This window comes from Chaetodon trifascialis, chromosome 11 (assembly GCF_039877785.1).
Source record: "Chaetodon trifascialis isolate fChaTrf1 chromosome 11, fChaTrf1.hap1, whole genome shotgun sequence".
Taxonomy (NCBI): domain Eukaryota; kingdom Metazoa; phylum Chordata; class Actinopteri; order Chaetodontiformes; family Chaetodontidae; genus Chaetodon; species Chaetodon trifascialis.
In genome coordinates, this window is record NC_092066.1 from 5,576,566 (window position 1) to 5,588,799 (window position 12,234).

Consider the following 12,234-nt stretch of genomic DNA (forward strand, 5'->3'; position numbering starts at 1 on the left):
CTTGTTGATTATTCTTTCATTTACTGGTTTATTCCCTATTTGGTGAACATTAAGTAGGAGAACTGCTGCAGTGATTGATACCTAGAGTAATGTTTGGACTTTTATTCACACCTGTAGATGCCAAAAACTGAGCCAAGAAAATGCCACATCCTCATATTAAATATGTTATTGTCGGGGGAAATATTCAGATGCTCTGTTTACATAGAAGTTGTAGTAACATTGTTGGAACAAATCCATTATAAGTAAAAGACCTGCGTTGAAAATGCCACTCGAAGCAGCTATCATGGATATTCTTGTCATAACAATGTATTCGATGATAATGGAAAACAGTGCGACAGTGTGAAAATGTGCTCATTTCCCCTCCTATATAGACTCTGGTCACACAGGCTCGCTGCTGGAGACAATGGTGGAAAATTACGTTTCTCTCGTGTCCCAGTGATCCCGCACAGTCTTTCTGTGAGCTGAGATCAATACCCCCTCGCAGTAGGTTTTAGCACCTTTAAAAATAGCCCCCTCAGAGCTTTCGGTGGCGGGGTGTTAAATGAAACGTCCCCGGGCTACAGCCATAAGTGGCGCTGCAGTTAATGGCCATCATTGTCTGATTTGATGGTCGCAAACAAGGTCGTTGCCGCCGCATATGGAGTCATATTCCTCAAGCGAAATGTTTTAACATTGACTGAAAGCTCTAATGTTGAAACTTTATAGCCATTCTGCTGCCTCGCTGCTGGTGTTAATGGTCCCCATTTCGCCCGGCGCTCCCCTACTGTACTCCTTCCTCAACATCAGGCCTTTCGACTTCTCTGTCAAACGGCTCAGCGGGCCGACGGCCGATCGTCCTGATGGATGAGCGAACGAGGAGAGGAGTCGTGAGTCTCGAGCCAGTGGTAGTTCAGCGCCCCGAAACGCCCACGCCGAGCAGGTCCAATCGCCTCCAGACTTTGACACATCATTTCCCCTGTGATTTGTGGCCAGATTGAGGTTGAGGGAGACAAGGAAATTTTCTGTCGTCATGAGAGCAGATGGATGTTGCAGCGCTGCAGACTGAGCTGAGGGTTGTTGCTTTTTTTGTCTCACGCTGAAGAACCCTCTCGCTTTATAAGGCATTGGTTTCATGCTCCGTAATGGACTCAATGACCAGCTATTACAGCACATTTTCAGAAAACGACCTGACATTTTTAACATTTTTTTTTTGGGGATGACACGGACTGACTGTCCTTTCAGGAAAGCGATCTCTCTTATTTTGTAAAATACTTAAAGTACAGAGTGGCAGTCGAGAATTTCCCATTTGTCCTCTTTGTGCTGTTACAAGATCAAAGTCGGGACCCCTCTGTTTGTGATCAAAGATGGGCAGTAATGCCATGAAATGATGCGTGATGTAACATACGTGCAATTGGTAATATGTGATAGGCTTGTCAGGGCAGCAAATGGTCACCGTCTTTTTCATCCATCCCCCCGCACACGTTTGATCTCGCCTCTGAGAAGCGAAGCCTCCGGCGCCTCCCTTGGGACGTTTGATGTTGGAGATCAGAGCTCGTGGTGGTACGGGCACTTTGGCGGTGGGGGCTTCACCATTACCGCACGCCACATCCAATCTTCTCACCATCAGATAACTTCAAAGGCTCTTCGAAACACCACCTTCCTAAAAATCCAGAGTTTCCCACCGGTGTTGTCTGTTAGATTAGCAGCATGTTATTGAAGTTTCCTGGGACAAAAAACACACGTCTGTGATTCTGCTGAAATCTATCATCACCTCAGGCTCCGAGATGCTGTAGCACCATGGGCTTTTTTCATCTCCGTCTGATTCTTTCTCTCTTCTGGGCATTGATCTCCAGCTCTGCCAATAGCTTCTCCTCTGTGAGACCTTTCCTCGTCCTCCATCTCTTATCCATTATTCATCGCTCTCAGCGCTTTCTGCCAAGCCATAATACCGCTTACCTCCAGACGATCATTTTGCTGTTTTGCGATGTGCGACAGAAAGACACCCCGACTGCTGCTTTCTCAGTAGAGATGCTGAAACACAAAAGTAGATTTCCATATTTTTGCACTCAGAACAAGGTCTTTAATCTTCTGACTTTGATAAATCAAGACCAACGATGTACAGCCATGCTAGAGGCTCTGTGAAGCTGCTTAAAGCACAGTTTTGCTGTGAGCTAAATGCTAATGTCAGCATGATAACAAGCATTGCATGCATAGTGTTCACATGCTGATGTGTAGCAGGTATAATGTTTAACATGCTCACCATTTGTTAGCATGCTAATGGGAGTGTCACTGCAGCATTTTGACTGGATGATGGTGCAGAATGAAAAGTCAGAAATATAAAATATATTAGGAATCAAATTTTGAGCCAATCTGTCAGGTAGATTTTTCACTGTATAGTTAGTTCATATTTATTTCTGTCACGCCAAACATCTGGTCCTCCCCACATGGGATTACAAGACACCACATCATTGCAAAAACATGCATCAAAAAGACAAAATAAGTGAAAACACTGACTTTCTGCAGAGCCACCAGCAGGTCAGTGGATCATATCCAGGAAACATGAATAACTGCACAAAATCCAATTCAATATTCCTTTACTAGTCCCATGAGGGGAAATTCCAATTCCAAAATTTCCCCTCCAATAGTTGTTGAAATGTTTCAGTCTGGATCAATGTGTTGGACAGTCTGAACTTGCCTTCCCTGGAGCCACGCCGCCAGCATGGCCAAAAAACTCTCGATAATTTTACAACCATGTGCCGCGTCAGCTCTTCTAAAACGTGATGAGCCAGTGACATTAGAAAGAGTGAAAAGAGAAATTCTGTGCGTCAATAAACAGAGATTAAGTGTTAATCTGTGCAAATTGACTAAGGAGAAAGAGGGCTTCAGAGAGAGCTTCTCGTACTTGATACATCTGAAGTGAAAAGAAGAGGTTACTGTGAGTCATCTGTTCAATTGAAAACATCAGTGATTGAATTTAACACTTTCTTCCCTCGGCACTCGATGCCGCGCTGCTACTTCAGAAGTGTCTTCTAACTGTAAGGGCTCTTGTCTCTGTGACTCACTGGTCAGACAATATCAAAGTGACTCCAGTAAGATGCACTTTTATGAATCCTCATTAATGTGTCAGGGATTTTACTCAGAAGGCTGCTGCAGTTAAAACACACTCTTTACATTTCACCCCTAAAGCAAACCAGTATGTTACACAAGACAAGTCAGTCAAAATGAGTTTTCACAGAGATGTCACCAGTATACCAGTATACAGTTGCTATACTGCTGAAATGAGCCAAAGAGAAGTGAAATATCTCAAAAAAACAAGCTCACTCCACTCAATTTACTGTAGATTGACGAAGTGACTGAATGCTGAATTGCCCAGTATGAAAAAATAAAGCTTGCTCATGAACAGATATTTACTTTCCACATGCCGTTTCCTCCTTCAGCATGTTACCTGGCTGTGACGAGCTGAAGGACAGATGTGTTTCAATATGTGTTCTGATAATGGAGCATCACATCTAACAAAGATCTAAAGAAACCTCCATCTTGGTGCAGTAATCCACACCAGCCATTACACCGTCAATGACATGATGATACAATTGAAGGCGTCGTGGAAGGAAGTCATTCAGATAGTGGCTGATCTGTACAAACAGCCTGATCTTTTATCATTTTGACATTTTATCTCTCGAGGAGGAAGCTGTTGTCTGAAATCTCTTAGAAAACAGCCGTCCAATTATCCAGTTTAATTGCATGCAGCGCTGATGCTTTGTGACAACTGACAAACAGTACAGTGAGCAGAGGACGCGAGATAAAACATGAGCGCTGACAGAACCACAGAAAAATACCTTCGGAGCATACTGTTCCCTCCTGTACAGGTAGATGTTTGCTTTATTTATATCTTTACAGTGTGCATGAGGCATGGCTTTGCAGTACATGGATGCAGTATGTTCTGATACTGATTTGTACAGTGAGGATTTATTTGTATGCTTTACAACAAACGAATCACATCAAAGAGACAGGAAGAACATGAAAGCAGGGATAGAAAGTGAAAGTTAAATAAGATGAATAAAAGCCTCTCAACAATAATAGGAAAAAATAAGATAATAAATATGAAAATAAAATAAAAAGAATGCACAACAAGATGGAGAATAAAACCCAGTGAACAGTAGTAATAAAGGAAAGTTAAAAATAGAGTAAGGCACAGCAGTGTGAGGCAAAGAGATAAGAGACGAGTTTTTATCTTTCTTTTAAAAATATTTAGCGAGCTGCTTCCCTGATATCTGTAGGTAGTGTGTTCCAGAGCTTTGGGCGTAACTGACAGATGCTGCCTCCCGGATTTTCTTTCACATTTTGCTGGAAACCTCCAATAAAGCAGCAGCAGATGATCACAGTGTTCTCGAAGGCAAATAATAAACAAGGGATTTAGAAATGTAGCTCGGTCCTAGTCCATCAAGGGCTTTGTGCACGAGGACGAGGACTTTAAAATCAGTTCTGAATGTTACAGGAAGTCAGTGCAGAACAGCTGAACCCAGACTAATGTGCTCTCTCCTCCTGGTTCTGGTTAACAGCCGAGCTGCAGAGTTTTAAATGAGCTGAAGTCCATCAGTGTTTTTTTCAGGAGGCCAGTAAATAATGCATAACAGTAATTAAGTCGGCCTGCAATAAAGGCATGAATCAGTTTTTCTGCATCTTTTTGATTTATTAGTAGTCGTACTTCGTAGCTGCATGTCTAAGATGGAAGAATTCATCACCTTGTTGATGAAGGACTTAAAATTTAGATATGAATCTATGACTGTAACCTCAGATTTAATCCAGCGCGTTAATTTCCCCAGATTATTAAACAGCATTTTTCTTTTTGTTTTAGGGCCGACTAGTCGGATTTCAGTGTTGTCCTCGTTTAACTCTAATCCAGAAATTATTGCTCATCCGTGGATTTATTGCCAAAAGACAGATAGTGATGGCGTCTGTAGGTGCAGATTCATTTGGTTCAGCGCTGATGTACAGGTGTGTGTCATCTGTGTGACTATGGAAATAAACATTTCATTTCGTTTTCATTAAGTTTTATGTACCCACATTACTTTGAGGCACACTGCTAGAGTCTAACGCTGTGCGTCTGATGAAATTAGAAACAAATCTCTCATCAGTTTTATTAAATTTGTACATTATTTTTTCTCATTATATGTATCATACACAACATGTGCTGCAAACATTTTCCCCAGTCATCTTCTAATTTCTTGCCTGGTTATTATGTTTTGTACTTATTGCTGTAATACAATATATTTGTTGTTTTTATACTGTATATTTATTGTTTCACACTATATTTGTGTTTGCCTTTTTAAAGTACATTGACAGCTGTCACACAATACGCAGTATTTGTCGGCTGCAGGCAGATTGATGAGACTGGACGGCCTCTGCTTTTTGTGTTTACTCTTCTATTCAAACAAACTACTGACAATAAAGAAATGAAATTTACAATTTGATTGATCGTTCAGTTTGAGTCTCCGGTAGCTGCATTTTTCAGACCTGTCATAAGTGCATTTCCTCTCCCTCCACAGAGGAAGTCATTGATCGCCACCAGTCTGATCGTGGCGGTGTCGCTCTTCGTGGTCGTGGTGAACTACTCGGAGAAGCCCTACTTCCTCCTGCAGCCGGTGTTCGGTCAGACGTTCAGCAGCCACTGGATGTTCTCCAAGCAGCCGTACAAGGCCTTCAAGCCTCACCTGGGCTATGTCAGCATCCCCAAACAGGAGGTGAGCGACATAAACAGACTGAACACACAGGCTCACACCAGCAGGCCCAATCAGAAACAGCATCGTCATCATTTTTTGTCATCTGCAATTAGGTGACTAGACTTGATATGAGCTGTTGTTTAGTCTCATTTCTTTGTTGCTGTTAATGCTGATAACATCTGCTCAAACTGATCAATTTAAAGCTGCTCTGGGTGTATTTCAGTCACATAACTATGTGCAATTTTAAGGGTGTCACTTGTGATAAACTCACAGAAAATTGTCACCTGACTTGGCAGTTTCCCTCTGCTGGAAGTGTTCATTTTGCTAACAAGCTCTCCGTATCAACTATACGGATAATATGTCAGTGATGTATTTACAGCTTCTTTCACCATGGCCAGACTCATTAATGAAGGATGGCCTGGCTGACATGACTAAGAATATAACCATGATAATTAGTTCCATATTGTTCCAATATTCATATTTATCACGTTCTATAATTTGATAATGCTGCCAGTTTGAACTGTGCAAACAAGGCTTGATGTAGACAGTATTTTGTGATAAAAGAATCAATTGAAGAACATCTAAAATTAAAGTTCAACTTAGCAGACAGGCTTTATCTGCCTAAAACAATATAAGTTAGCTTGTAACTCATTAGAATAAAGGTTGTGTTTCCCGTCCTGGTTGCCATCGGCTGACGGCGTATTTTGCAGACCGTCCAGGCACTTCAGCCTAAACTATGGTTGTGTAAAACAAAGCGGGTGTGGATCGAAGGGGCAGAAGATGCCACATTTCTGCAGGTTTGTGTTCCGCTTGTGTTTGAAAAATTGATCATACCGTCTCCCGTTAGTCGCACTTATGGATAATGAGCGCTGGCGTCTCTGACAGTAAAAAATATCCTAAAGTCTGTCTCATCCCCTTCGCTGTGGGCTCTGCTCTGAAGTCACGCCGCCGTCCGTGTGTGAAGAGCTCGTCCTCATGCGAGCAGGCAGCGACACAAAGAGCAGAGGCAGAGAGGGAAAAGTCACTTTTAATGCCACTCATCGTTCCTCTCATCATTTTTCCTCTTTTCCAGAGGACGTCCACATCCACAGTCCTCACCGGTAGCTCAAACAGGGCTGTGCGGTAGAAAACTTTGATGTGCAAGCCAAAAACTGCAGACTGACCAGCTGCTGTGGTGTTTATTTCTGCTGTGTGAGAGGCTGTTAGATCTATCCACGTCGAATGCAAAGTCCAAGCTCATCATCGTTATTGATGTAAATGTCATGGCGGTGTGTCATATTGTCAAATACACATGATCCCATGATGTTACTTTATCTTGTAATTATGGCAAACTGTAGAGGATGATACCTGGTCAGCCCAGGATGTTAGCATTAGGTTGGCTGAAACCTTTATTGATACAAGGGGAAAGTTGCTGAGAGGATCTTTAACAATGTTTAGGAATGAACAAGTGTGACAACTTGTAGTTATGTGATAAAACACAACATTACAGCTAAAGGTTATAGATTAAATAGATTTAAAAAGCCAATAAAAATGACAGAAATTAATAAAAAGGGGGAAGAAGTGGTCATGTTTCAGTGATCAAGGCAAACAAAGAGAAAACCCCATTTGTAAGATACCAAGTGACTAAATGAAATAAAGGTTGTTTTTAAAAAAGCTGCCTGATAGATGTTTGCACTAAACCACACAGACGACCTCACAGGAGTTTGGCTTTAATATGTTTTTTAAGATAATTTCATGTAATGCTCAACAGAACATGCATACAATCTAAACCTTTATCCACACATGTTGTGTCTTGAGATGAAAGCATTAACATTTAGTATTTTAAAATGAACCTTTGTGTATTTGTCATATTACAATGTGAGTGTCATAACTTGCATCATACACAAGTAACCTTTTCTTTTGTTGTGCCTTAGTATTCTTTAACCGCTGTTAACATTAACCTCCCATCATGCAGCTTCACCTCGATAATGAAGGTGTATTCAGATGCAATCATGCAAAAAGCGCAGCACCTCCTGGAGGATTTCCCTAATTCATTATATCAGGTTCTCTGTGATGGATCTGAAAATGCCTGTTTGATGTCTCTCGTGTGCTTTATTTCTTTGTAATTCCAAACACCCATGTCCGTGATCCTATTCTTCTGCCTTCAAACAGCTCTGTGCTGTATATTCCCTGCACAATTTATGGAAATTGAAATATCAAAGCCTTTTAATTCCCACCACATCAAAATGTAAAAACCAAGCTATGTGTTTGTTGTTTAGGGAGGCAGCCGGCGAAAGCTGAAATTGTGCTCGTACTGGTGGATATTGGGTAGTCACGCAGTAAAATCCTATAATTTGCTCGCATGAGATGAATGCAGCATTTCCGGCTGACAGGTAATGAGGATTACGCTTTCACTTTTTGGCTGCAATACATCTAGATTTGGAGAAGCGATGGATGCGTTGGTCCTTCATGAGAAGTGGATCTGTTATATTCAGCAGCCTGATATTGGCAGATTAATGCGCAGCATCATCCGCTGCCTCCAGAGAGTTTGATCCACACAACACGGGCCCAGAGGCAATCACGTCTTACACCAATCTCTACGTCTGCACCTCCTTCTGCCTCCAGACAAGCCCGCTTAAATCACTGCCCTCTCCCCACGGAGATTTATGCAAATCATTAGGAAAGACTGGCAGCTTCTGCAGAATTAGGCCTCTTTTCAGCTCAAATTCCCCAAGCAGTGAGCTCTCTATAGTGAATCAGAAGAGGCAGTGATTGGCCCGAACGTGAGAGTCGAAAGTGTTGTGCGCACTGAAATTTTCTGACAAGGGATGGACAGAATTGTGGAGGTCTGGTCAAGGTGATAGTCTTGTGCTGGGTGTCGTAAGCGATTACGTCCGGAGTGAAAGCCTGCTGTGCGAGCTGTCAGCCTGTGTTAAGCACACAGCAACACCTTAAGAAGCAGTAATATTTCTCCTGGACGGTAAGGCAATCTTACATGATCCACAGTGAGGTGTCATTTGGGGTGTTATAAACCTCCTGCAAGCATGTATAATGCATGGGAATGGTCTCCCTTATTTTCCTCATTTGATTGAGTCTGCCTCCAGGTGTGATAAATTGTTCCCGCTCTGCTTTTCAGGAGAAATAGAAAACATTTGTCTTGTGGCATTTTCCATTCATACCCCTGGTCTATCACTGATGGAGACAGAAACTCAATATTTTCATTTGGGTCTGAAAATGTTCAAAGCCAGGCCCTTTTGAAATGTACACAAAGGCCAAAAGAGGAGAAAAGCGCTTCTGTTTTTGCATTACTTTATTATTTTAATGAGAAATCTTGTGTACTGGGTTGCGCCAGCTGTTCTTAGTAACTACCAGCTAGTTTCACATGATGAAACTTGAGCACCGTCTTAGCTAATAAAGACTTTAGTGATATGTAAATCTGTTGGGAGGGAACATCTGTTGCTCCTTCCGATCAACAGCAATAATCTGAGTGAACAGAAAGTCACTTTAGCTTCACGAGCTGCAGCTTAACTTCCCAAAATAACAGTTTTAAAGGAGGGAACAAATATATGGAGTCAGGTCAGTCTCAATATTAATGAATGTACAGATGTTTTATAGATCCTGCAATCCAATGCTCCCAAATTCATTGATGAGAAAGTAGTCATGCGGCACCACATCTGGCTGTGATGATGTGAAAATGATTATGAATAGCGAGCACACAAAATTCCTATTTACTGCTCACGATTGAGTCAAGCGTCTGATGCAGAGGAAGTGAACGAGTGAGCGAGGCAGTGGTTTCAAACACGACATCAGAGTTGAGAGTATTCACACAGATCAAAATGAGCGGGAAGGATCTGATTATGCTAACAATGTTTTTTGCTAACATCATTTTTTGTTCTTTTATCGTAACTGAACTGACATTTCATTTTTAATTTGTTGTATGTGTCTCTTCTCAGTTTACATCATTATTATGAACCGCAGTTTAAGCAGGTGCCAGCTAGGCTCTAAATGGATTATGTGTTAGCAACCTAGCATTAGCTTTGCCAGTTGGCTCAGTTAGCTGCACAAGTTAGCTAGTCTCTCACTGGGTGTGTTTACACTTTAGCGATTCAACCTTCTTCTCATTCATAATAATGTAAAGTTCAAAACCATAAGACATAATAACAAGTCAAAGAGTCTACAGCCATGCTAGAAGCTCTTTGAGGACATACATAGGCAGAGTGGATTAAGCTAAATGCTAATGTTGGCATGCTAACATGCTCGCAATGACAATACTGACATGCTAATGTGTAGCAGGTGACGTTAACCACCCGTATGTCTAAATTTAGCTAACATTTGCTAAGTAGGACTAAACAAACAGTATAGCTGAGCTGATTGATCGCAGTGTCCATAGTTTAGCAGGTATTTGGTCCAAAACTGAAGTACTGCTACACAGGTAGCACCAGATACATGTCACTCTGGACCAATGGGGAACTGACTGACCAAATGACATTGCAATACCTAGAGCCAAGCCAGTAGCAAAAACTTAGCAAAAGCTGTATCTTATTTGGTTAAAGTGATTTTTCCATTTGTTTTCTGAGACATAACCACATTTTTCTTCTTAAGTGTAGTGTACATGCCCCTGGAGGAGCATTTGGAATTAATCCCTTTTACCATGCAGACTGCTACAGCTAATCAATGAATTTTTAAGTGCCATGGAGGCTTCTCACACTGGGACTTGGCATGTTAATGTAATAATTATTGCATATTAATTAATCGTGTTTAGAGCATTTTAATGAACGTCAAGGTTAAGTTCACACCCCAGTGCTGTAATTCAATGATGACCGTGTTCCCGACATTAAGCCTGCCTTTTTTAAATAACCCACTTTATTTTTAACACACTCATGCATTAAAATCCGAGGCTTTGAGTAGATTTTGTACTTATCAGAGAGCGGCAAAATTATTGGGATTATAAAATTGCACTCTGTTTGCGATTACTGCACGCCAGGCTGAACCAGCACCGTCATGAACGTTAAACCAAAACATGAATCACAGCTGAGAGGACGAAGAGGCCGTAACATTTTATTGATTTACAGCACCTAATGTTCAGTGATTTGTTGGGAGCTAGATTCCAGCCCTGTATACTAAGTGAAAATGCTCCTGTAGGGTTCTTAGTTGTTAGATTAGGTTTTACAGGCTTCCTCAGTTTATGTAAATGTCATTAGTGTTCATGTGAAGCTATGAAGCTCAGCCGTTTTTATTTTTGCCACTGTACAACTCAGATGCCTGTTTTTATTCTTAATTAATGCACAAAATTTCTCACTTCAAGTACTTTTGTTCAAGCGCACCCCCGGTCTTCCAGTGTTTGCTCTGCTGCAGCGGCTGTGTATTAAATGCCTTGCTCAAGGGCTCCTCAGCAGAAGCTTTCCAGTCACAAACCCATGTGTCTCAAAAGCTGTTAGCCAGCCAGTTTTCCCCACAGAGTTCAACCAATCTGTGCGTGCTGAAAGGCATGATGGAGTTATGAGCTGGGGTGAAGGGAGCGGCCGATGATGGACGAGCTGCTGACAGCTCAAGGCTGCGGTGATGTGTGTCTCAACCAGCCAGTAAATGGAGAGCTACCAGCCCAGGTCCAGAGATCATTTCTTAACCCATGACTGGATCCATACGTGGGAGAAAAAGCAATAGCAGGTAGCTCTGTCGGAGTAATTCACAAAAGATGTATGTCTCATAAGAAAGAAAATCAACACTGTTTTGATTTCCTTTCCAAACAGTCGATCTTCTGTATGCACAGCGGTGAGTCGTAGCCGTGGTGATGAGCCAAGTCGTCATAATAGAATTTACTTATGGGATTCTCTTTGCTCACTAAAATTCTCTTGTTTGTTGATTAAACGCTGAACAGGCAAGAGAGAGTTTCATGTTCGCTGCCTCAACAGTCGTCCAGAACGCAGCACAAATGCAATTTGTATGCAAACCAGTGACATTACAGTTATTCTCCATTAAGCAAATGATCAAACAGGGCTTAGTCATGATACAATGGTTTTTCTTTTCTAACTTTCCATTGCATTCATTCACTTAAGTCAGTTTAATCTCATCAAAACAAACCGAGCATATTAGCTTCAATTAAGTAAATCTCCCATTTCGGATTCAGAGAGGGCTTTCTCCCTCCCCTGGAAAAGCGTAGCTAAGACCTATTATTGAAGATTCATTATAAACCCCCTTGCTCCAGTAAAATATAATAAGATATATAAAAAAAATATACAGTAAGATAAATGACGCAACCCCCTTTGCTGCATTGTTGCAGTAAAACAGTGTTGTAACCTCTGAGGTCCCAAATTCAATTAACTTAATCAATGTTAGTGTTGGACACAGTGACATTAATCTTAGGAAATAAAGGAAAATTAGATCGGGCCGTAAAACCCTGATGAATAGTTTTTATAAATAATTAGTAAATGCATTTTATTTTATGTTCTGATCACATGAGCCTTGCCAAAACATCACTTTAATATTATTATTGCTCACATACTGTCTAAAGCATAGCACAGACTATCAGGAGATGAAAATGAAACATGAGATGCAG

The 12,234-nt window shown here is 41.3% G+C and overlaps 1 protein-coding gene across 1 annotated transcript in view; it reads left to right on the forward strand.

Moving 5' to 3' along the window:
• st6galnac3 (ST6 (alpha-N-acetyl-neuraminyl-2,3-beta-galactosyl-1,3)-N-acetylgalactosaminide alpha-2,6-sialyltransferase 3) overlaps positions 1-12,234 on the forward strand; it is a 76,357-nt gene that overhangs the window by 25,640 nt on the left and 38,483 nt on the right. The window contains exon 2 of the mRNA XM_070973937.1: positions 5,526-5,720. Coding sequence (XP_070830038.1) covers positions 5,526-5,720 — 195 coding nt within the window. The remainder of the gene's footprint in view (positions 1-5,525; positions 5,721-12,234) is intronic.